Source organism: Myotis nattereri, assembly GCF_964212035.1.
Source record: "Myotis nattereri genome assembly, chromosome: 11".
NCBI classification, from domain to species: Eukaryota; Metazoa; Chordata; class Mammalia; order Chiroptera; family Vespertilionidae; genus Myotis; species Myotis nattereri.
The window spans coordinates 1,985,063-2,009,248 of record NC_138086.1 but is presented as its reverse complement, the minus strand read 5'-3'; the positions used below and the strand labels follow the sequence as shown (position 1 = coordinate 2,009,248).

Genomic DNA, 24,186 nt, shown 5'->3' with positions numbered 1-24,186 from the left:
ATCCCTCCCACCCCCCCACCCCCCCACCCCCCATCCCCCCGCACCCCACAACCCCCGTCACCGCTGGGGCGGGGCCCCACGGAGCTCCCTGGCCGCCGGGGGAGCCACCCCTTGGTGCGGGCCCGCCCTCACTGCGCCCAGAAAGGATGAAGTCGGGGCTCCCAGAGCCAGGACGTTCGAGGACCGACCAGGACGAGCCGCGCCGCCAGCGGCCAGAGCCAGGGCGCCCGGCACACACGTGTCCACCTCGCCGCGCTGCCCAGAGACAGGCCGGGCCTCCCTGTGAAAGGCCAGGGGGAGGCGGGCGAGGCCGCGCAGACACCCCGTCCTCCTGTGAAGAGCGGCCACCGCACCTTCAGGACCCACGGACACGCGGCCTCCCCTCGAGGGCTGCTCTGTCCTCCCCGCTCCCAGCGTGGGCCTCCTGCCGCTACTGCCTCCCTCCCCCCTCCCTCTGAGCTTCTAAGGGCACCCCAGCAAGCACCCCACCACCCCACCACCTCCCTCTTGCCCCATCAGAAGTGCAGAGCCCTGGAAGGGGCAGGCAGGCAAGGGGGGGGGGCGGAGGGGGGGACGGGGGCGGCAGGGGGGGAGCCCTGGGCGAGGCGAGGGGCGCTGGAGGGAGGGGGGAGCTCTGGGTGGGAGACGGGGGATCCCTGGGGGGGAGTCTCGCCGCCAGAGGCCAGCGCACCTGCTCGGCGATGTTCCTAGAAGGTGCCCCGTGAGCCCGCCTCTAGGGTCTCCCCTCTCCGTCACTGGAGCCCTTGGCCTGCTCCCCTCTGCTTAGCTGCTGCGGCCCCTGCTCCGCCAGGCGTGACACAGGGTGCTGCCCCCTCAACCTGGCGCATCGGAAACACCCCGAGGCAGTGAGCAGAGGGCGTCTGAGCGCCTGGGCTCCGGGCCACCTCGCTCCCGGGGCACAGGGCCTCGCCACCTCCCACACGGCCCTCCTCGCACCCCACCTCCTGCCTTCCCTCCTGGTAATTGGTGACCCAGCCCGCAGATGCCAACACAGCCGAGCGAGCACAGCGAGGAGCAGAGAGCCTCTGGCCGTGCAGCCCCTGGCGCTGGCCCGCGGGCCTTTGGGACGGCGGGTGGAGGTCGCCGGCAGCTCCTGGCTAAGGAGTCCATTGTGCGATGCTTTTGTCTTTTTAGGGGTTTACACAAGAGCTTTCTTCTCTGACCAAACAGCTGCCCTGGACGGCAAAGTCACAGACACCCTGAGGAGGAGGAGGAGGGAGGAAGCCAGCGGCCGCCCCTGGACCTGGGCTCCAGTTCCGCTCCCTCCCATGCCGCTCCAGCTGCAGGCTTGGGGGTCTGTGTTCTGCAGGTGGGATTGTCAACAAGGCCCAGCTAATGAAAAGCATCGACTCCGTAAGGTCCCGCCGGCAAAAGCCAAGCTCACAGGTGCCACTTCCACTTCCTGGCCAGAACTCGGAAACAAAATAAATACCCACGGGAACTGCAGCGTTATTCACCGAAGTCTTCTCATATGGAGACGCAGGAAAGCTTCCTGAACCGAGTTCTCCAGGGTTAAGTGAATTAACTTAATGAAATTCCGTTATAGGACAAGCACTAGGGACCCATGGGATAAAGTTCCTGCTGAGCTTCTGAAGGCAGGGAGGGTTCTAGAGCAATGGTTCTCAACCTTCCTGACGCCGCGACCCTTTAGTACAGTTCCTCATGTGGTGGTGACCCCCAACCATACAATTATTTTCGTTGCTACTTCATAACTGTAATTTTGCTACTGTTATAAATCGTCATGTAAATATCTGATTGCAGGATGTATTTTCATTGTTACAAATTGAACATAATTAAAGCATAGTGATTAACACAAAAACAATATGTAATTATATAGGTGTTTCCCGATGGTCTTAGGCGACCCCTGTGAAAGGGTCGTTCGACTCCCAAAGGGGTCGCGACCCACAGGTTGAGAACCACTGCTCTAGAAGCAGGGAAGGTTTTAGAAGTCAAGGGGGGATTCTAGACACAGGGAAGGTTCTGGAAGGCAGGGAGGGAATTAGAGGGCAGGGACATGGTCCTGTTCATGTTGGCATGTCCAGTGCCTGGTGCAGGGCCTGGCACACAGTAGGTGCCCAGCCCCTTGTCCTGACCAGAGGCTTTGCTACCCAGCTAGTCGTGTAGTTCAGTGGAAAACGGAAACTCTTTGTTGACTGTGAGCATAGAGGCAACGGGAAAGGTCAGAACCTGGACTTCCCTCCGCGTGCCGTGCCGCCTGGTCCTGGTCAGCGATGGGAGCAGACCCTGTCCCGCGGCGCCTCCTGCAGGAGGGCTCTGCGTCCAGCCCAAGGCCCCTCAGCCTTGTCCAACAGGAGGGGCTGCCCAGCAGCTGCTGATGTTCTGGAGGAATCAGTACAGCATTTGGGGCCTGGTGACAACCCACCCAGCCCTGGGCAAAGGAGACTTTGAGTTTGGAATTAGTATCCATTTCACACACAGTCTGTGGGAGTTATTTTATGTGAGATCAACTCTAATGGTCTCAAACACCCTTTGTCCTATAATGCTTGACTTTAAGTTTGCCCACGATACCTGTCCTTTCGGGTTTCCTAAGGAAAACATTTAACCACTAAACAAATGCTATGCATCCTTCAGCAGTGCCAACCTAGACTAAACATACCACTTTTCACATCACAGACAGCCTTCTTAAGGGATGTACTGACGTGTCAATACATAGTTTGTGTGCCCTGCAGTGGATGCGACGTCTGTGTCACTACCTCAAGCCTCACTGCGCATTTCATCTTGCCAGAGCAGCCCTGCATGGAGATGTTCTTTGAGAATTTCCTCTTACTCCCAGAGATACAGCCGAGCAGAATCTAATTTCATTACCAAATACTGATGTCCTTTTAGTCCCGTACACACCTCCCGTATTTTGTTAAGCCACCATATTTTTTACGAACAAAGTTTTCATTCCCAAACTGTCGTTTTGATATTGCCTTGGTCCGTTCTCCCAGACACCTGCCTGTCACGTGAGCTTCTTCTGTGCACACCAGCAATGCCACTCACACTGCGGGTCCCTCCCCTCCGCATGGCCCCGCTCTGTGCCGAGGCCCACTGAAACCTAGTTCCTTTTCTGTTGGGAACAGACGACTGTTGGAAGCTGTCACAGAAATGAGAAAGCCAGTAGACCCTGCTTCTTGGAGGACTAAACTCAGAATCTAATCTTGACTCTGAAAAGCATTTTTTCCTCTTAAAAAGGCTTCCTCCGGCACAGACTCCAGCGGGAGTCTCCTGTAACAGAGAATCTCCTGGGCTTTCATCCTCCTTGCTTGATGAAGCCCTTAAAGGGCTTGCTTTTTGCCCCAAATAAGGCAAACGCAAACGAGAGCCCACAGCCTGGTGTGGTCACAGAGAGGGAGCCGTGTGCCCGGTGACACACAGCGCGGGCAGGTGTGTCCGGCCAGAGGAGGGTTTCCGTCCGTCCGAAGTGGGTCCTGCAGAAATGAGCGTCTCCGCGGTTTTGCTTCTGACATCACAGTTTGTCTGTTCAGCTGGACTCTGACACAGCCTTTGTCCTAAGGTGCCTTCCAGGTCTCAGGTGTGAAATAGATATTAGGGGCCAGAACGTGGAGTCCTCGCTGGGCAAACCGCGGAGTGTGCCCCCCCCCCCCCCAGCAAGAGGGCCTCACGGCCCTCCCACCCACAACAGGAGCTTCTCTGGGGGGTGACAGGCTCCCACACGAGCCACCTTCATAGCAACAAGGGCAGATCGAGGACTCGGACGTCAGAGCTGGTGGCCCTGGCAGAGGGTGCACATTAACTCCGGACCCTCCCTCCCCACAAACGGGTCCCAGGACCCGAGGAGCCTTGGGAAGGTCAGGAGGGCGGTGCCTCCCCTGGTCCGTCCTCTGAGCAAAAGGCCGCTGGGCAGAAATGGGACCTACGGAGCGAACCACAGGCATCGGCATCGACGGGAGCGGCAGCCCCCAGGAGCCCGGGCATGTACCCTCTCGGACCACATCTGCCTGCAGCCAGGACTGGCACTGGGGGGACGGATGCCGCACAGGCGAGCAGAAGGGGAGGCTGTGGGGGCATGGACCCCGGGGGGGCGCTGGGGGTCAGAGCCCCTCCCTGCAGGGGGCGGTCCTGTGGGCCCCTGACCTGAGCCCCAGGTCAGAAAGGGAGCCACGGCGGGTCCTCTTTTCCGACAGACAGCGTGGGGCAGGCCCTTGGTGTCCGCACACCCCAGGCCCCGGGGCGAGGGGGCTGCGGGAGCCCTGGCGGGAGGCGCGCGGCTCTGCCTCACTCACTCCCGGGCGCAGGGCTGGGCGGGAGGGTGCTGCCGGCGTGGCCCAGGCACAAGGTCAGGGCTGGCGTTCCGAGCAGCCGTCCCGGGCACGGCCCCGCGGCTGGCACTGCTGACCTGCACACTTCCTCGGAGTGTGGGCATCCTCTCGCTCTCTCGCCAAATGGTTTCCATGCCTCGGTGACAGACACGTCCAGGCACCTCAGCACCTGCAGCCTCGCGTGGCAGACGAACTGACAAATGTGCTCTGGCTGCTGCCTCGTCAGAGGGCACACGTTTAAAAGAAAGTGACCCGTGTGTCTGAGAAAGGGTGTGTATTCTCTTTTATTCCACTTTCCACTCCAGCGTGTGAGAATGCGTAGGGTTCTTATTTAAGCCCTATATCTTCACCTGAGGATATTTTTGCACTGATTTTGAGAGAAAGAGAGAAACATCCGATTGGTTGTTTCCCACACACGCCCCCGCTAGAGATCACACCCGCGACCTGGGTGTGTGCCCTGAGTGGGACTCGAACCCGCCGCCCTTCGGTGCACAGGATGGCGCTCCAACCGAGCCACAGGGCCAGGCCTCAGCCCTACCTCTCTCGTTCCACGGCTGTTAGCTCTTAAGAGGGGTGATAGGAGATAAACTCTAGACAGCGTCATCACCGTCGTCCTCGCTATTGCCATGTGATTAGCTGCATCAGTTAAATATGCTTATTAGAGCGCGACTCAGCCCTGCGCGCTGTCAGTGGTCGGAGCATCGTTCCCATGCACCTTTGTGCACCAAAAGGTGGCGGGTTCGGTCCCGTCAGGGCTCGTGTGCAGAAGGCAACTGAGGGATGTCTCTCTCTCTCTCTCTCTCTCTCTCTCTCTCTCTCTCTCTCTCTCTCTCTCCCACACACACACACCTTCCTCTCTCCCAAAAAATCAATAGAAACACATAAATGATGTCACTACTTAAAATCAAAGGTAAAAAGTAAAACAAACGAATAAAAATAAAATCGAATGGTCGTTCTTCTGCAAAAATTCAGCTAAGACCCGGAGCCTCCAAAGTGAGATGATTTGCAGTGACGCCGTGTTCCGCCCTGTCTGGCCTCCCCGCAACACTGTGCACAGAGCCTGGGCTTCTGGGAGCAGCAGGGCCTCCCCCGCCCCTTACCCCCACCCCCCCAGCCCCGAGGACGCGCACTCAGAGGTCAGAGGGGAGCGGCAGTGCTCTGCGCGGCTGGGGGTGCCGATGATGGAGCTGGAAAGAACGGGCCCCGCCTGCCCGCCAGCGGCACTGAGCGGGTCCTGGTAGTTGAATTGTCTGCGGGCCCACAGCCTGCCTTCTGCCTGCGTTTGGAAGTCGCCCGGGTTTCGGCTGTGCTGGAGCCTCCTTTTGTCCAGGCTGACTGTCTCATGGAACCAGGACTGAGCCCGGTGAGCAGGCGCAAGGCCACAGAGCCCAGGTCCCAGGGACAGAGCCCCCAGCGGCCGCGCCCTCAGGCTTCACTCGTGCCTGCGTCCGCTCTCACGCCACTAACGCAACGGGAGTTTGGAGATGGCGGCCTGTTTCCAGGCGGAAGCAGAGGACAAGGCTGAAGGAGTCCTGACTGCGTTCTGGTAAAAGCCGAGGAGCCTTGGCAGGGCAGAGGGGACCTGGGGCGGGGAGGCCTGTAGAGGCCCTGCAGCTGCTTCCTCACCAGCCCCGTGCCTGGCAGCCACGAAGAGCCGCACTTTCCCTGGGATGTCTCATCTGGTGCCGTTAAAATACCAGCAAGTAGCCCGGCCGGCGTGACTCAATGGTTGAGCGTCGACCTATGAACCAGGAGGTCACGGTTCGATTCCTGGTCAGGACACATGCTCAGGTTGTGGGCTCGATCCCCAGTGGGGGGCGTGCAGGAGGCAGCCGATCGGTAATTTTCTCTCATCATTGATGTCTCTCTCTCCCCTCCCCTCCCCTCTGACATCAATAGAAATGTATACATGTCTATTTTAGAACACCAGCAGGCGTGCTTCAGAGAACACACACGCTGAGCCGCACGCCGCCGCCACACAGGAGGGTGTCTGCTCTCAGCTGGACTGAAGCCACAGCCCGAAGGAACAGCCTGGCCTCCCGCCAGCGCCACCGGCGGCTTCATGCACGTGCACGTGGACTGCATTTTGCTGTTGGAGGCAGACTTGACCGGCACCATTAATATCAAGTCCTTTTCTCTTTGGAAACCAGGTCAGCCTCTCACCAAACACCATTTCCAAACCCCGGCCGTCCGCTGTGTGCAGGGCACTGCCCCCGAAGCCGACATGAGCTTCCAGAACCGCGTGGTGACACGGAACGGCCGCATCACGGGAGAGACAGCGCCATCCTCTCACCCGCCAGCACACCTCACACGAAGAGGCGGCACTGCACTGAGCCTCCGTGGCCCGTTTGCCGCTGCTCTCCAACTTTTCTTAGGACAGCAACCCCTCCTGCACCCAAAGGCATGCTTAGAGGGAGGAAGGGGGAGAGAGGAAACATTCATCAGTTCCCTTCTGTACGTGCCCCAACCGGAAATCATGTCCTTGACTGGGAATTGAACCTGCAACTTTTCAGTGCAGGGGGTGACGCCCCACCACCCACGCCACGCCGACCGGCTGCCGTCCCCACTCTGAAGTGGGCTTTTTGTTGTAACAAGTCTGCTCCTTTAAACTGAAAAGCTTTTCACAGCAAAGGAAGCCACAACACAATGAAAAGACAGCGCTGAGAAGGAGAAGACCTCTCTGGGTGATGTATTCAATAAGGGGCTAATAACCAAAATAGTTCAGGAACCTATGAAACTTAATACCAAAAAACCCCAAACCATCCAATTAAAAATGGGCATAGCCCAGCCGTGGGCAAACTACGGCCCGTTTGAAATGAATAAAACTAAAAAAAAAAAAAAAAAAAAAAAAAAAGACCGTACCCTTTTATGTAATGATGTTTACTTTGAATTTATATTAGTTCACACAAACACTCCATCCATGCTTTTGTTCCGGCCCTCCGGTCCAGTTTAAGAACCCATTGTCGCCCTCAAGTCAAAAAGTTTGCCCACCCCTGGCATAGCCCATGGGCACCTCCTCTGGGTGAGGCCAGAGGAGGTAGGTGGGGGCTGGGTGGAGATGGATAAAGAGGGGAGAAGTGGGGGACATCTGTAATAGTGCCAACAATATAAAAAGTATACTGAATAAATAGATAAATCATAGGAATGGGCAGAAGTCACACAGGGGCCAACAGGCACAGGAACAGATGCTCAAAGTCACTGATCATCTGAGACACAGATCAAAGCCACGCTGAGGTGTCACCTCACACCTGTCAGCACGGCTGCCATCGGCACATCCACAAACGACAGGATGGCGAGGATGTGGGGACGGAGCCTGGCAGTGGGGTGCAAACTATTGTAGCCACGTGGGAAGCAGAATAGGGATCCCTCATATGGGTTGCCACACAACCCATAATTCCATTCTGGGTATTTACCTGAAAAAAACAAAAATGCTAATTCAAAACGATACCTGCACCACACGCTCATCGCAGCATTCACTACATTGTCAAGATGTGGACGCAGAAGAGGTGCCTGAGCTGAGTGGGACAGGCGATGTGGGAGACGGACTGAGAGGGTAGGAAGCTCCGTGAAATGCATCAGACGGAGAAAGACAAATACCGTGTGATGTCACTTCTATGTGGGTCTAAAAACAGAACAAATGAATAAACAAAGCAAAACAGAAAGAGGCCCATAGAGACCGAGGGCTGCGGGGGGCCCACAGCTTCTGAGCTTCCACGGTCGCGGCACTGCACCCTGCGCCCTGCGCCCTGCGCCCTGCGCCCTGCACCCTGCATCGCAGGAGGCTGACGGTGCCACACAGCCTCCCCTCCAAACAGCAACGTTCCTTCAGAGGCAAACCAAACGCCGGCCTCCGACACGCAGAACAGCCCACGTGGGAAAGCGCGGCCAAGGCCAATGAGCTCCTCACTTTCCAGAACAGGCCCTGGGGCTCCGTGGAGACAGGCAGCGTGGCGAGTGGAAACGGCCTCTGTCCCGTGGCAGCGCGAGCCGCCGCCTGTTCTCGGCAGAACCCTGCACAGCTGGCCCCCCTTCCTGGGAGAGAAAGGGAGACTCGGGGGCCAGAGGCTGGGCCCCACCCAGCCCGGGTCCTCCGGCCTCCGGTCTTCCGGCTGTGAAACAGACAGGATGCTGCCCATCGACGCTACTCTGGGGAGTACATGGAACCAGGCAGAAAGCTCTCGGAGTGGCCGGGGCTGAGGGGACGGACGGGCAGGCTGCCCAGAGGAGTGTGGGTGACGGGCTTCTAGCTCCTGTCACCAGAATCCACGCATAGGTCAGTACACACACAGATCACTTCACCGAGCGAGAGTTTCCACTGAAACAGACAGACAGCTCCGCACTCCGTTTTATAGCGACTAGCGCGTCCCCCGCACCGGCCCGGCACCGGCGCCAGGACCCACGTGCTGACAGGGAGTCACCGGCCATAGATCAGAGGGGACAGATAAAGTCGTCAAACACCCTCCACCCACCTCCTGCAGGAGTGCCAGCACCAGCTGGTCATCGCAAAGCCCTGACGGCTCCCTCTCTGCTCACACTTGCAAGGCAGCTGGGCCTGGAGTTTCACACACCTACACCTCAGGCCAAAGTTCCCTTGTCACGCCCTGTCCACACAGACGCAGACAGCAAACACGGAACTTCCTGTGTGAACATAAGTGTTTGCAGGAGAACCACCCCTTCCCGCGTCCTGTGGGGGCTTAAGCAGTGGCTGGGGCGTCGCTGGAGCGGCCAGAGGGGAAGATGCGTCCTCTGCCTCCAGGCGCCCAAAGGGCTCCCCGTTCTGGCCTCCGATCAACCAAGATGAAACACACACGTCCAGCTGGGTGTCCGCCCACCAGGTCAGTGTCGACCTGTGAGGACAGCTGGCAGGCGCCTATGGGCGCCCAGGGTGCCCTCTCCCGGCAAGTGGAGAGGACAGGTCTCCGCAGCCGCGCCGCGCCCGCCAGCGACCTCAGGACAGGGTGCCTCTGAATGAACACTCCTGCCCACTTCTTAAGCTTTGTGCCTTTCCACACACAAGCAATCCTTGAACTAGCAATTTTGCACATACCCAGGCAGCTTAAATACCGGCCACCCAAGCTCAAAAGGTGTTTTTTTTTTTAGTTTGGGCCGCATTTAGTTACAAACACCTTCTCATAAGGGAGTTTAAATTCTAAGGCAATGCTCTAAGGCAGCGGTTCTCAACCTTCCTAATGCCGCGACCCTTTAGTACAGTTCCTCATGTTGTGATGACCCCCAATTTCATTGTTACAAATTGAACATAATTGAAGCATAGTGATTAACACAAAAACAATATGTAATTATATAGGTGTTTTCCGATGGTCTTAGGCGACCCCCATGAAAGGGTCGTTCGACCCCCAAAGGGGTCGCGACCCACAGGTTGAGAACCGCTGCTCTAAGGGCTCATGTTAATAGAAAACCTTTTTTTTAAAATCCTCACCCAGGATGTTTTTCCTTTTTCTTTTCTTTCTTTTTTTTTTTTTTTAGAGAGAGAGAAAGGGAGGGAAGGAGAGAGAAACAAAGTGAGAGACATTGATTGGTTGCCTCCTGCACATGCCCAACTGGGGTTCGGGGTCAAACTTGCAACCCAGGTATGTGCCCTTGACTGGAAATCGACACCGAGATCTACTGGTGCTCTAAGCACTGAGCCACATGGGCCAGGGCTGGAAACCCTCCCACACTCAGCCCGGCAGGTTGACAGCTCAGCGGCCCATCTCTCCTACATACCTCTCCCCAGGTCCTAGCTCTCAAAAATCCAAACAGAAACGGGTGGATAACCACATTCACAAATTAGGTAATACTGCCTTCAAAACACAGCAAAATGAACCCAGAATGCAGAAGTTTTTAGAGACGCCATGGATGGCGGCCCCAGAGCTCACACGCCCTGGGGTGAGGAGCTGGGGTTCCGCGCCAGCCCAAAGTCTGCTTCACTGGCACTGCTGCCCCCACGCGCCCAACAGGCCCACGCTCGGTGAGTGGGAACCCCTGGGGCACGTGCCAGTGCGGGGCCAGCACCCCACGGAGGAACGGAGGAACGCAGAGTGCGCCCTCCTTGCGGGCGGCACCAGGAGGGTGAGCCCGTGAGCAGAGTGAGGCCGACGGCTTTCAGGATAAGAGCTGCCAGACGCTGAGCTCGCTGACCTGGCAGAGAGGAGCCACCTGACACCTGTGTGATCCCCGCAGGTCCTCCCACGATGACACGCTGAACAGCCATCTTTGGACATAGGAGAAGGTCGAGAGTCCCACCCAACGCACCTGGTTTTGTGGGCGAGCCCATTGTCTGTGCCTCCCTTTCCCCAAAGCCCAGGGCTTTCCAAGCCCCAGCCCCTGCACAGGCCCATCGGCCCTGAGGAGGAGACACAGGCAGAGAAAGGCTTGCCTTCGCGAAGGCTGGGAGCAGCGGGGGCAGGCGGTTCTCATTCCTCACAACCAACAGGGAAGATCCCGGGCTCTGGGCCCCAAGAAGCAAAGATGGCTTTGCGCTTCTGTGCAGGAGGAAGGGTGCTTCGATTTAAAAATAAACCATCGCGCCGCCGAGGTCACAAAGGCAGGGCTCCTGCCGGCCCCCCTCCCCTCGGCCAGGGCTTGCCGGTGCGTGAAACGCATGTGTGAGCGAATCAGGAGGCCAAACAGGAGCAAACTAAACACGAAGCCGCCTTCGGAGACAGGTGCTCGGCGAGGTGCGACTGTAGGTCCCCAAGCAGCATGTGTAGGAAAGGAGTGGCCCCTCTCCCCAAAGGAAGAGGGTCTTTCCTGTGAGCGCCCTCGGGCTGGCACCGGCCTCCTGCAACCGACAGCCTGGAGACAAGGGCTGGCCCTTGGCAGGTTTAGGGAGAAAGTAGTGAGCACCAACCAAAGGCCGCCCTGCCAGCAGCCACGGGCAGGCGGAGGGCAGGGACGAGCCCGCTGCGGGTCCTGGGGTGGGATGTGGGCCACCAGCAAAGTTGAATGGCACCTCCCTGGCCTGTCCCGCCCTGTTCTGCTCGGTGAGCATTACTGTTTGCGTTTGTGAAGGGAGGCTTGTGCACCAGAGAGACATGGGCGCTTGGGTGGTGCCAGGGCCGGAAGCTAAAGGGATTAAAGGGGAAAGGGAGCGGCGGGGATCAGGAAGGGCCCGGACTGGAAGCGTGGGCCTCTGGGCCGGCTGTTCCGCAGGCCTCACCGAGGGAGCCAGGTGTCGATGGCCACGCATGCAGGTCATGAGGGGCCTGGCTGGGCCAAGTCTAAGTGCAGCTCTCATTTGTGCTGTTGTTTGGATAATGAGGGTGTGATGGTGATCAAACAAGATCCAGATGGAGATGGAGAGGGAGGGAGAGGGGGAGGGGGAGGGGGAAGGGGGAGGAGGAGGGAGAAGGAGAGGGAGAAGGTGAGGGAGAGGGAGAGGGAGAGGGAGAGGGAGAGAGAGGGAGAGTGGGGAGGGGAAAGGGGAGGGGAAAGAGAGGGGGAAGGGGGAGGAGGAGGGGGAAGGGGGAGGAGGAGGGAGAGGGAGAGGGAGAGGGAGAGAGGGAGGGAGGGGAAGGGGGCGGGGAGGGACGGGAGAGGGCAGCGTGTGCCTCTCCTGGGTGCCAGGGCTCCCAGCCCTCCTGGAGCCCGGGTCTGGGTTCTGAGTTCAGGCCGCAGCTGCCTGGCGGGCAGGAGGCAGGGAGCTGAGCTGCGCTGTGCGCCCTCCCACCTGCAGGGACTTGGCGGGTCCCCGTCTCCAGGCGCTGGGTCCTGCTAACGAGGTCTGGGCCCAGCCTTGCCCCTTGGGGAGCCTGGCGAATGGAGGGGACGGACTCAGAGCACCACTGCCGCCCGGACGTCCGCCGCCGCCCCCTCGCCTTCCTCTCCGGCCGCGGATTCGCAGATGCTTGACCCGCAGCTGCCGGAAGGAGAGCAGCCGGACCGGCCTCCCGCCAGGGCGCCGCCCCCGCTCCGAGGAGGCTCCGGGCTGCGTCAGCGGCGGCCCGAGCTGCGTGCGTGGAGGTGGCGGCCGCTGAACAAACAGCTCACGGGTGACGCGAGCCCGAAAGGAGGGCGCAGGGCCGGCGGCGTGGCGAGGCCCCAGCCGGCAGGGCCGGTGCAGACCCGCGGGGGTGCCCCCTGCCCGCCAGCACCGGCCTCCCCCGCCCCCAGCTTCCCTCCAGGTGAGCCACGGGCGCCCGGCCAGGGCCCGGGCCCGGGCAGCCCAGTGGCCCCATCAGGACCGGGCGGGGAGCTGCGCCGCGCGCCCCAGTTCCTCCCGGAGCCGCCCGCGCCCTGCCGGCTCCGACCCCGGGAGCGCCCAGCTGATTCGGGCGCCCTGTCCCCCCGGGGCTGCCACGAAGGAGGGAGGCCGGCGCGCGGTGACCACGCCAGAGGAGCCGGGTGCCAGGCGGGACCCACACTCGTGCCCTCCCCGCGCACGCGGCACGAACACGCGGGGCGCACCCACGCCACCAGCAAGGGCAGCGCACAGGGCGACCCGGACCGCGGGGGCGACTCGGGCAGGGACGACGACGCTGGGCCGCGACCCCCTGCCGCCCCGGGAGCCCGTCCCGCCTGCCCGGCGCCCCTCCCCCCCCACGCAGACCCTCCCCGCCCCTCTGCCTCGGACCCCCGCCCCGCGTCCCCCACTCACCCAGGAGCCCCGCGAGCGGCCGGGCGAGGGGCGCGGGCGCGGCGGGCGGGAGCAGCGGCAGAAGCAGCAGCAGCAGCGGCAGCGCGAGCGGCGGCCCCAGGTTGGCGGCTCGGTCCATGGCGGCCTCTCCCCGCTCCGCGCCGCCGCCGCTTCAGCACCGGACAGCGCCGCCGGCCCCGCCCCCGCCCCGCCCCGGCCCCGCCCCCACCCCCGGCCCGCCCCCGGCCCGCCCGCCAGCCCCGCCCCGGCCCCGCCCCCGGCCCGCCCGCCAGCCCCGGCCCCGCCCCCGCCGCGCGTCCGCCCGCCAGCCCCGCCCCGGCCCCGCCCCCGGCCCGCCCCCGCCGCGCGTCCGCCCGCCAGCCCCGCCCCGGCCCCGCCCCCCCACGACCCCGCGGTCCCCGCGCCACCGCCCTGCCCTCGGCCCCCCACCTGTGGGCGCCCAGCCTCCCGCGCTGTCCCTCCCTCGGCCCGAGCCCGCACCCCTCCCTCCACCCCACCCCTGCCTCACCCGCGCGCCCTTCCCACCCCTCTGACCCCAGTGGAAGCCCGGCCCGCCCGCCAGGGTCCGGGTGGGGGTGAAGGGCGTCACTGGCTGCGCTAGATGTGCCTGAAGGCCCGCCGCACCCTGTCCCTGGATGGATGGGGCCCTTCTCTGCCGACCACCGGCTACTGCCGCCAGCACCTAAGTGTGGCCGGTGCCCTGGCCGCCAGAGCTCGTGGTTAGAGCGAAGGCCGGCGCTGGGGGGGGTGGGGGGGGACAGATTCCATCCTTGACCCTGGTTGTGGCGCCTGCAGGAGGCAAGCAATCCATGTGTGTCTCTCACACCCATGTTTCTCTCTTTCCTCTCTTCCCTCCCCACTTCCACTCTCTAAAATCCCGTAGGAAAGTATCCTTGGGTGAGGCTGACAAAAAATGTGTGCCTGGCAGTCGCCTGGGTCTGAATCTCACCTGAAGCAGGTAATGTCAGGGCTTCCTGGAGCTCAGGCTGTGCATGGTCTGAGCATCGGGAGGAGGAGGGGAGGGGAGTCCTCAGCCTGGAAAGGGGTGGGGGTTAGTGGGATCCTCACCTGGAAGATCATCTGGAAATGGGAGCTGGAGCCAGGAAGCCACTCCTGAGCTCTGGGCTCCTGTCAGGGGTCAGGACTCCCAGTGGGGGTGGGCCCTGCCGGGGCTTGCCTCCTCCCTGTGGCCTGGCTCTGTGCTGGCCACTGGCCAGGCTTTGGGAGGGCGCTGAGGACTCGTGCACGCCCCAGGAGACTACGTCCTGAAGACCTGGCACAGCTGCGTGTATCAGAGCAAACGTGGATATGTTGTGAGCGAATGTGTGAGGTCTGTGTGTGCTATGTGCATGTGTGTGAGGGGTGTGGAGTGTGTGCCATGTGCATGTGTGTGAAGGGTGTGGAGTGTGTGCCATGAGCATGTGTGTGGAGTGTGTGGAGTGTGTGCCATGTGCATGTGTGTGAGGGGTGTGGAGTGTGTGCCATGTGCATGTGTGTGAGGGGTGTGTAGTGTGTGCCATGAGCATGTGTGTGAGGGGTGTGTAGTGTGTGCCATGAGCATGTGTGTGAGGGGTGTGTAGTGTGTGCCATGTGCATGTGTGTGAGGTCTGTGAAGTGTGTGCCATGTGCATGTGTGTGAGGGGTGTGTAGTGTGTGCCATGAGCATGTGTGTGAGGTCTGTGAAGTGTGTGCCATGTGCATGTGTGAGGGGTGTGGAGTGTGTGCCATGAGCATGTGTGTGAGGGGTGTGTAGTGTGTGCCATGTGCATGTGTGTGAGGTCTGTGAAGTGTGTGCCATGTGCATGTGTGTGAGGGGTGTGTAGTGTGTGCCATGAGAATGTGTGTGAGGGGTGTGGAGTGTGTGCTATGTGCATGTGTGTGAGGGGTGTGGAGTGTGTGCCATGAGCATGTGTGTGAGGGGTGTGCTCTGTGCATGTGTGTGAGGGGTGTAGTGTGTGTGCCATGAGCATGTGTGTGAGGGGTGTGGTGTGCCATGAGCATGTGTGAGGGGTGTGGAGTGTGTGCCATGAGCATGTGTGTGAGGGGTGTGGTGTGCCATGAGCATGTGTGTGAGGGGTGTGGTGTGCCATGTGCATGTGTGTGAGGATGTAGAGTGTGTTCCTCACCTCCTAACCCCTCCATCATCATCGTCGTTATCCTATGGCCCTGCCAGAGAGCCCTGTCTTCTCCCTTCCCCATCTTGTGCCCCAATCCCACCTGCTTCAGCATCTGGCAGGGGCCTGAGCTTGCTCTGACCCTGTGGGTCCATCTGCCCAATGTCAGCTTCACTTCTACTCTGCCTGTCCCATAGCCCTACACACTTCTTGGTGTCTGGCCCTCATCAGCCGGCCTTCTCATAGCCGTTAACTGGGTTTCTTTCCTGCCCCTACAAGGCTGGCCTGGGCAGGCTTTGGGGTGGGGGTGACAGCGAAGTGTCATGGCTCAGCCCAGTCCATCTATAGTCAGAACTGATTACTGACCCTCAATGTCCCCAGTTCCCCTCATCGCTGATGCTGTGTCCCCAGCAGCTACTGCCCTCCCTAAAAAGTCCGCCCCCCCCCCCCCCCCCCGCTCCATACCTCTGTCCCGTGTCTAAGAGCCTCCCCTGTCTAGGCCTGGCTGGGATGGGGCTGATCCTAGTTTATTCTGTCCGGTTCTAGAGCCCAAAGCCCACGATGCCACAGTCACAGTTAAGGCAGGGTAGGGCCGCACCCCCCAAAGGCTCAGGGGACCTCCATGGCTTCCTACAGTGCCCACCTTCACCTCTGTGCCCCTCACAAGGTCATGTGATGGCATTAGGACATACCCACACAGCATGAACCCCAACTCAAGATCCTAAACTTCACATTATATTTCTTCTTTGCCCTGGCCCTTGTGAGTCGGTTTCATGACCAGCCAAGCCTCCTGGCACGCACGGAGGTGTCTCCAGATCCCAGGAGCTCCTGAGACAGGAGTTCCTTGGGGCAGCTGGACCACTCGCCTCCAAACCCGAGTGGGTGTTTTCCTTGTGGAAAGAGGGTAATTAGTTTCAGTTACGCACGAGTTTTTAGGATAGTCAGGTTTTCTCTTTTGTGTCTTAAAGGGTGAAATAATCCAATTTTTGAAAAAAATGTAATTCCATTCTTATTGGGCCAACATACTTCATAAACCCTCTAGCTCATTCCTGAACACGAAGGGCATTTCTGAAAAAGGCTGTTGCAGATGTGTCACCTCTGCTCCTGACACGTTAGGGCTCTGTCCGTGTGCGGCCTCTTGTGGGGGGTCTTATCCAGGAAGGGATGTTTCCTGGCTTACACCTCCCCACTCCCGGCACCAGCCCGTCCCTTGGGCACGACCCTGGAGCCCGTCACACACGGTGCACAGCTGCTCCCGCGGCGACACTGTGCATGGGCTCAGAGTGATGAGTTTGCGAAGTCCGTGCGGTTTCTCTTCACACCTGAATGTGGAGGCTCTCTGCTGTCCGAGGCCTCTGGGTTCCCAGGTCTCCTGCCTCCCATGCAAGCGAGTGGCAGGAAGGGGCCTGAGGAGGGTGCATGTCATCAGGCTCCAGGCCTTGCACACAAACCAGCTCTTCCACCCGAGTTCTCCAGGCTCGGCAGGCGCCTCTGCTCAGCTCCAGTCCCCACAGCCTGCCGACCTGCGTTCTTGGGGTCGAGCCTGGCCCAGGTGCCTTACTCAGACGAGCAGCCTGAGGCCCACGGTGACGAGTACCCAACGCAAAATACGGCAGCCATACGAGTGTGTTCACAGCTCCTAAAACAAGCCCCACCTCACTTCCCGGCGGTCCCTGCACCAAGCCTGGCCCTCAAGCCCAACCACAGTGCGCAGTCCGTGTGCTTCTCAGGGACACCGGGGCCTGCAGACACAGGCACGGCTTTACTCTCTCGCCGGGTCTGAGGACAGAATGCACACATGCCTGAGGGTCTCCCTTCCCACCTGTCACCAGGTGGCCTCTCAGGCCGCAGGTGCTGACTGGCCACAACTTAGGACCCGGAGCCAACAGGGATCCGGGATGAGCGTGGTGACTTCCTGGTAACCGGGACGGGCACAGAGGGCTATGGACAATGCAGCCAGGAAGCCAGGCGCCAGCCATCTATGGGCATGGAACAGCTCGCCGTTAGAAAAGATCAACTAACAGTTCAGCTCAACTGAAGGGCTCGTATTTGCAGCCACAGGCCCACCTCCACCGCAGGGTGGCGGCTCCAGGACCTGCGCGTGGCCCTCCCCCCGTGCCCGGCCATGGTTCCGCTACAGCACCGTCCGGTAGAAGACAGGCTCCCCAGAATACGTGTTTTCTTTGCTTTATTACAGTCTGCAAGCACTAATATATACATATATATATATATATATATACACACACATACATGTATCATTTTTAAAACAACCAGGGGTGCTAGAAAGGTGACTTTTTCTTTGCACACCGGGTTTCCTGAGCCCTTTACATTAATTATATTATTTTGCAGGCACTAGGCAAACATTTAAGAACTTTGAGCTTCCTACACACACTTCCCCAAATCCCACCTTTCCTATTACATGGGATATATTGAAAACACGAGGGAAATACACACTCATTTCATTTCCTGTCAGTCCCTTTTCTCTATTTTTACGTAACCAAAGATGTTGGCTCGGTTATGAATTCAAAAATGCTCCCAAAGTTCTTGATGATGATTCGTAGAGAAATCTGAAACACAAGGAAAGAAAGAATTAGCTATAAATATAAGTGACCAAATTGTCCAAATGTACATTTTCACAAAGTAAATCTAAAAACCAAATACACTTAAAAAGAAAGTTGAAACAAGCAGTCACTGCCCGCTGACCAGTGCACGTACGTCAGAGAAGGAAGAATCACACTGTCTTAGCGGATACGCAGCATGTGGACAAGCGTCAGTGAACACAGCAGCCATCACTCCCCACAGCCAGCAGCTCAGGGTCCCCAAGGATCCCGCCACACAAATCAAACTAGTCAGTCAACCTATTCCGAGAGACGGCTTCCTCCCTGACGGTGCTCGCGTGTGGGAGGCTCTGCCCGTGACTCGGTACTCAGCGGACGCCACCACATGCGTGCACGTCCCCTCTGGCACCTGCATCCCGAGCTTTCCCTTCTACACAGAAACAAGGACAGGGGGATGCAGTACCACATGGCAGCCACTGGCTCCGTCACCTGAGACCTGTAGACAGGCCTCCCCGTGCCTCCCCCCCTCCCTGCCTGCCCCACCCAGCCGATGTGGGCTGGACCTCACCTAAGCCCTGCAGGGTCCCTCGTGGCTGTCCTGGTCTCTCTAGACCAGTGATGTGAACCTTTTGAGCTCGGCGTGTCAGCATTTTGAAAAACCCTAACTTCACTCTGGTGCCGTGTCACATATAGAAATTTTTTGATCTTTGCAACCATAGTAAAACAAAGACTTATATTTTTGATATTTATTTTATATATTTAAATGCCATTTAACAAAGAAAAATCAACCAAAAAAATGAGTTCGCGTGTCATAGGTTCGCCATCACTGCTCTAGACCCAAAAGAGCTGATCTGGGTGGGGGTTGAGGGGGCGCTATCTTTTCTGTCACTGGGGCTGGAGGCCCTGGAGAGACCACCACAGTCAATTCCAGGTCTAGAGCCGACTGGGCAGCGCGCACATGCCAGGTGCACCCCCTCTCCGAGCCTTAAAGACACGCCCGTCCTTCTCGCTGCCAAATGCCACCAGGGTCCGGCACTCCCCTCAGAGGATGCACGAGCCAGCTAAGCTCTCAGTTCCTGCCTAGACACAGATATCGATCTTTACCACAAATGCCGTCTCCTGAGCTAGAGCGCCACATGCTGCTCCCTGTGGAGATGGCCCGCCGCAGGGCCCGCAACAGCCCTTCTAGCGTCAGTGCAGGCACAGGTGTAGCCGCGCTTTCTAGCAGCTACAGTAAGAGGTCAAAAGAGTCCGGTGACGTGCATCTTAACGTTTTACTTAGCTCAATACACCCAGAAGACAGCAATCGACCATCAATATAAAAACACTGCTGACAGCCCTGGCTAGGGCGGGTCAGTGGTTAGAGTTTGCCAGAGCATCGAGGGGTCCAGGTTTGATTCCTGGTCAAGGGCTTGTACCTGGATTGCAGGTTCGATCCCTGGCCCTGGTTGGGGCACGTGCAGGAGGCAACCAATTGATGTGTCTCTCATATCAAAGTTTCTCTCCCCCCTTCCCCGCTTCACTGCTGACGACGACACAGTCATGGCCATGCTGTCCCCGTGCCTCGGTGTGCACTCTCTGCCATGCCCCGCTCAGCGCAGCTGACTCACGTTCTGAGTCCTCAGTGTCCAGGAGGGATGAGTGGCCGGCATAGGGGCCAGCACAAATCTAGAAACATTTTAAAATTCTCTCTTTATCCCTGGAATTCAGGAATTTTTACTAACACTTGGATGTGATTTTTTGTCATCAATCCCATCCAGAATTTAGTGAAACAACAAAATTTGACATATCCCTCCGATGTGCTCCCTCTGCCCATCTGGAGTCTGGAGTCAGCAGTGACGTCTCTCCTGAGTGCTGCATTGCTATGCTTTGTGGGCTCTGACTGTTCCTCTCTAACTGTTGGGCCACCCCATGTGTGGTGGTTCTTGTCTGTGTCCTGTGGACACTCAGGTGGAAACAGACGGTGATGTGAGAGGCGCAGGCCATGGAAGCTGCCGCCATAGCAGTGAGCAGGCTCTTGGCCCCCAAAAGAAACACCAGAACACTCTGATGCCCCCTCAGCTCTCCAAGGCCTCCAGCCCCGGTGACAGAAAAGATAGCGCCTCCCACCCAGGTCAGTTCTTTAGGGTCTAGAGCAGCGGTTCTCAACCTTCCTAACGCCGCGACCCTTTAATACAGTTCCTCATGTGGTGGTGACCCCAATTTCATTGTTACAAATTGAACAGAATTAAAGCATAGTGATTAATCACAAAAACAATATGTAATTACATATGTGCTTTCTGATGGTCTTAGGCGACCCCCGTGAAAGGGTCGTTCAACCCCCAAAGGGGTCGCCACCCACAGGTTGAGAACCGCTGGTTTAGAGAGACCAGGACAGTCACAGAGACCGGGACAGTGTTAGCCAGACCCAAGATCCCTGGTGGCCTGGGAGAGAAAAGCACCCTCTCTCACCCCCAGGAGCTGAGACAGGGACACAGGACACACCAAGTCACCAACACTCCACTTACTCAAAATACTGTCTCCTTAAGTGAGCATGGCCTTAAAAGACCAGAAGGAAAAGCATTCAGGCACCTTGGCAGGAGAGCTGATTAACTCTAGGCATCAGCCACTCACGCTGACCTACGTCTAGACTAGCACAGACATGACTGCGTCACCCCGGGACCGAGACGGAGCCAGCACACACAGACCGCTGGCATCGCACATGCTCCTGTCCTAAGCGAGGTACCCAGGGCCGGCAGGCCCAAGGCAAACAGCAGATAAGGGCAGAGTTTGGGTTCGAACCCCGCTTGTCTGTCTCCTGACTCCTAAGGAGCCTCAGACTGAAAACATTCAGCTCTATTTTACTCACTCTCCTAATGCCTGGGGAAAGGCTCACTATACTAGGTACACCAAAGAAATAGGGATATTAAAGAACAAAATGAATGAAATGTGGAATTTTAGAGCTGGAAGGGACAGGGGCAAACCTCAGACAAATTAAACCCTGGGCCAGGCTTCTCCTGTGGGTCAAGACACTTGACCCGAGTCAAAACGTCTTTAAGCACAGGCAGAAACCGAGTGAGTCTTCACAACCTGCCTCCCTGCAACCCCACTACCAGGGGCTGTGCTCACGTGAGGGAGAACACCCCACAGCCACGGCCATGGCCACGGGGGTGAGAGGGTCCCACTGCCCAGGGGCTGTGCCCTCGTGATGGAGAACACCCCACAGCCACGGCCACAGCCACGGCCACGGGGGTGGGGGGGTCCCACTGCCCACGGGCTGTGCCCTCGTGATGGAGAACACCCCACAGCCACAGCCACAGCGAGGCAGGCAATAATTTTCGGAGAAAACGATGTAAGAAACAATGTATGTTTTTATTAAAGAGCTGTCATATTTATGCATAGTTTTTAATTACCCACACTATTGGTGATGACAGAAGCATGTTTCAACACATAAAAATCAACTGTCATCCATCACATCAACAGGCTAAGAAGAATATCACATGGTCAGATCAATACATGCAGAAAAAACTACTGAAAAATCCAGCACCCATCACTCATATTGAAAACTCATGAGCGGAGCTCATCAGCCTGATAAAGAATGTGTATAAAACCCGCGGCTTCTCATCACACCTAATTCTGAGAAAGTAGAAGCTTTCAGACTCAGAGAGGAACAAGGCAGGGAGGTGCCCTCTTGCCACCCTTTTCAGCGTGTGAACCAAAGTCTTGGCTAATGCGGTCAGGCAGGAAAGGGCAAGAGAGGTACACAGACTGGGAGGGGGAAACAAAACTGTCTTCGCTCATTCATGAGCAAGTCAGGATTTTGAAAGTTTTTCTCCAAAGGAGAGAATGGCTACTTTCCCAGGCATGTACAAAACTGATTACCTAGTGCAGAGCTCTGTAAACTTAAGTTGACAAAACAGCAGGAAAAACATGGTTTCTGTGGCTGATCCGAGAGTCCACACAATTCCGAGGAGCATGGGCAGGTCACAGCCAGCACCCGTACCAGCACAGTCCAGCTTAGAATGCCCATGGCTTCAAAGGCAAAGCAAACCATCAAAAATAATCTACAGCTCTAACTGGTTTGGCTCAGCGGATAGACTGTCAGCCTGCGGACTGAAGGGTCCCAGGTTCGATTCCAGTCAAGGGCATGTACCTTGGTTGCGGGCACATCCCCAGTAGGAGGTATGCAGGAGGCAGCTGATCCATGTTTCTCTCTCATCGATGTTTCTAACTCTCTATCCCTCTCCTTTCCTCTCTGTAAAAAATAAAATATATTTTAAAAAAAATGAACTTTCTTATAAAAAAACTAGAGGCCCGGTGCACAAAAATTTGTGCACTGGGGGAGGGGGGGGGGTCTCTCAGCCTGGCCTGTGCCCTCGCAGTCTGGGACCCCTCGGGAGATAAACGACCTGCTGGCTTAGGCCTGCTCCCGGGTGACAGAGGGCAGGCCCAATCCCTAGGTGCAGCCCCTGGTCGGGCTCAGAGCAGGGCCGATTGGGGAGTTGGGGCGCCGCCCCGTCATGCACAGAGCAGGGCAGATCGGGAGGTTGCGATGCCACCCCCAGTCACGCTCAGGGTAGGGCCGATTGGGGGATTGGGGCACCGCCCCCTGTCACACTCAAGGCAGGGTTGATGGGGAGGTTGCGGCGCCATCCCGTCACGCACAGAGCAGGGCCAATCAGGGGGTTGGGGCGCTCCCCCCTGTCATGCACAGAGCAGGGCCCATCAGGGGGCTGGGGCGCTGCCCCCTGGCACACAGAGCAGGGCCCATCAGGGGGCTGGGGCGCCGCCACTGTCACACTCAGGGCAGGGCCGATGGGGAGGTTATGGCTCTACCCCATCACACACAGAGCAGGGCCCGTGGCGGGGGGGAGGGGGGGTTGGGGAGCCGCCCTCTATCACCCACAGAGCAGGGCCAACCAGGTGGTTGGGGCGCCGCCACTCTCACACTCAGGGCAGGGCCGATGGGGAGGTTATGGCTCTACCCCATCACACACAGAGCAGGGCCCGTGGTGGTGGTGGTGGTGGGGGGGGTTGGGGCGCCGCACCCTGTCACACACAGAGCCGCAGGGCGATCAGGGGGTTGGGCGCCTTCCCCTGTCACGAACAGAGCAGGGCGGATAGGGAGGTTGTGGCCCCACCCCATCACACACAGAGCTGCAGGGCGATCAGGGGGTTTGGGCGCTGCCCCCTGTCACGCTGATCCCGGTGCCGGGAGGCCTCGCGGCTCCGCTGATCCCGGGGCTGGGAGGCATATTACCCTTTTACTATATAGGATAGAGGCCTGGTGCACGGGTGGGGCTGGCTGGTTTGCCCTGAAGGGTGTCCTGGATCAGGGTGGGGGTCCCCACTGAGGTGCCTGGCCAGCCTGGGTGAGGGGATGATGGCTGTTTGCAGCTGGTCACACACCCTTCAGGGTGGGGGTCCCCACTGGGGTGCCTGGCCAGTCTGGGTGAGAGGGGCTGAGGGCTGAAGCTCCCAACTGCTCCTTTTTCCTTTTTTCTTTTTTATTCTGGGCCAGCTTTAGCTCTGGCTCCAGCTCTGAGGCCTCTGCTGCTGAAAGCAAGTATCTGGTTTGTTTGGGTTCTATAATCGAAACAATGTATAACTCCAGCTCTGAGATCCTGGGCTTGCTGAAAGCAGGTTTCTGGGGTTTTGTTTAGCTTCTATATTTGTTACAATGTTTCTTAAACTGCAAGCTCAGAGGCCGGCAAGGCCAGCGGGGAACGTTGGAGTCCTCCGTCACTGAAGCAAGCAAGCCTCATGTTAGTTTCAAGCTGCCTGGCTGCCGGCCGCCATCTTGGCTGGCATTTAATTTGCATATCACCCTGATTAGCCAATGGGAAGGGTAGCGGTTGTACACTAATTACCATGTTTCTCTTTTATTAGATAGGATAATAATCTACAAGATAAGTTCATATACACTTTTCTAGAGCAATACTCTGCAAATAAAGTTTTTTGTTTTTGAAGACAGACATAGAAATCGATTAAACATATGTTCCAAGGGTTTTGCCAACAAAATGTTTCTATCTTTACAATCCCGTTTCCTAACCCCCTGGCTGTGGGCAGAGGGACCACGTGATGTAAAAGGCACCTGTGGAACAACCAGCATTTCCAGAGGGCCGCCCGCCACAGACCAAGCTTTACCTCTCCTTGCTGTCCTCCTCCAAAGTAATCTCCATGAAGGTCTGCAGCTTTCTGTGAACGGCAGCTGCAACATCCTTCACTTTGGAACTTCTATGCTTACCTGTAAGTATGTTAAAGACAAAATATGTCTGCCATCAATGCAGGCACCATTTCAACACGACGGAGCACCCACCACCCCCTAGCGCTGGCCCACTTATTGACCCCCGACAGGACGTGAGGGTCCAATGCTGGCGAAGCTGCCCGCAGCTCTGAGGCAGAGAGCTCCGATGAAGGTGACCCAGGTGTCTGTTCACCAGCGAGTGCGTGCCTATCTGTGCCTCCGTGAGAATGACAACGACCACACCGCAGCGCCACCACTGGCTTGGCAAATACGTAAGTACCTATGAAGTCCTAGGTGCTCATCAGCAACCCAACTCCATTCTCACACCCTCCACACAGAGCAGGTCCCCTCGACCTGCAGATCTCAACTAGGGACACACCCTTAGGGG

The 24,186-nt window shown here is 58.1% G+C and overlaps 2 protein-coding genes across 2 annotated transcripts in view; both read right to left on the bottom strand.

Annotated features, from left to right (window-relative positions):
• Positions 1–13,065, bottom strand: part of PTPRN2 (protein tyrosine phosphatase receptor type N2) — a 477,757-nt gene extending 464,692 nt beyond the window's left edge. The window contains exon 1 of the mRNA XM_081101859.1: positions 12,901–13,065. Coding sequence (XP_080957985.1) covers positions 12,901–13,018 — 118 coding nt within the window. The 5' untranslated portion in view covers positions 13,019–13,065. The remainder of the gene's footprint in view (positions 1–12,900) is intronic.
• Positions 13,066–17,194: 4,129 nt separating this feature from the next.
• NCAPG2 (non-SMC condensin II complex subunit G2) overlaps positions 17,195–24,186 on the bottom strand; it is a 60,072-nt gene continuing 53,080 nt past the window's right edge. The window contains exons 28-29 of the mRNA XM_081101858.1: positions 23,699–23,798; positions 17,195–17,581 (exon numbers count right to left, since the gene is read on the bottom strand). Coding sequence (XP_080957984.1) covers positions 17,530–17,581; positions 23,699–23,798 — 152 coding nt within the window. The 3' untranslated portion in view covers positions 17,195–17,529. The remainder of the gene's footprint in view (positions 17,582–23,698; positions 23,799–24,186) is intronic.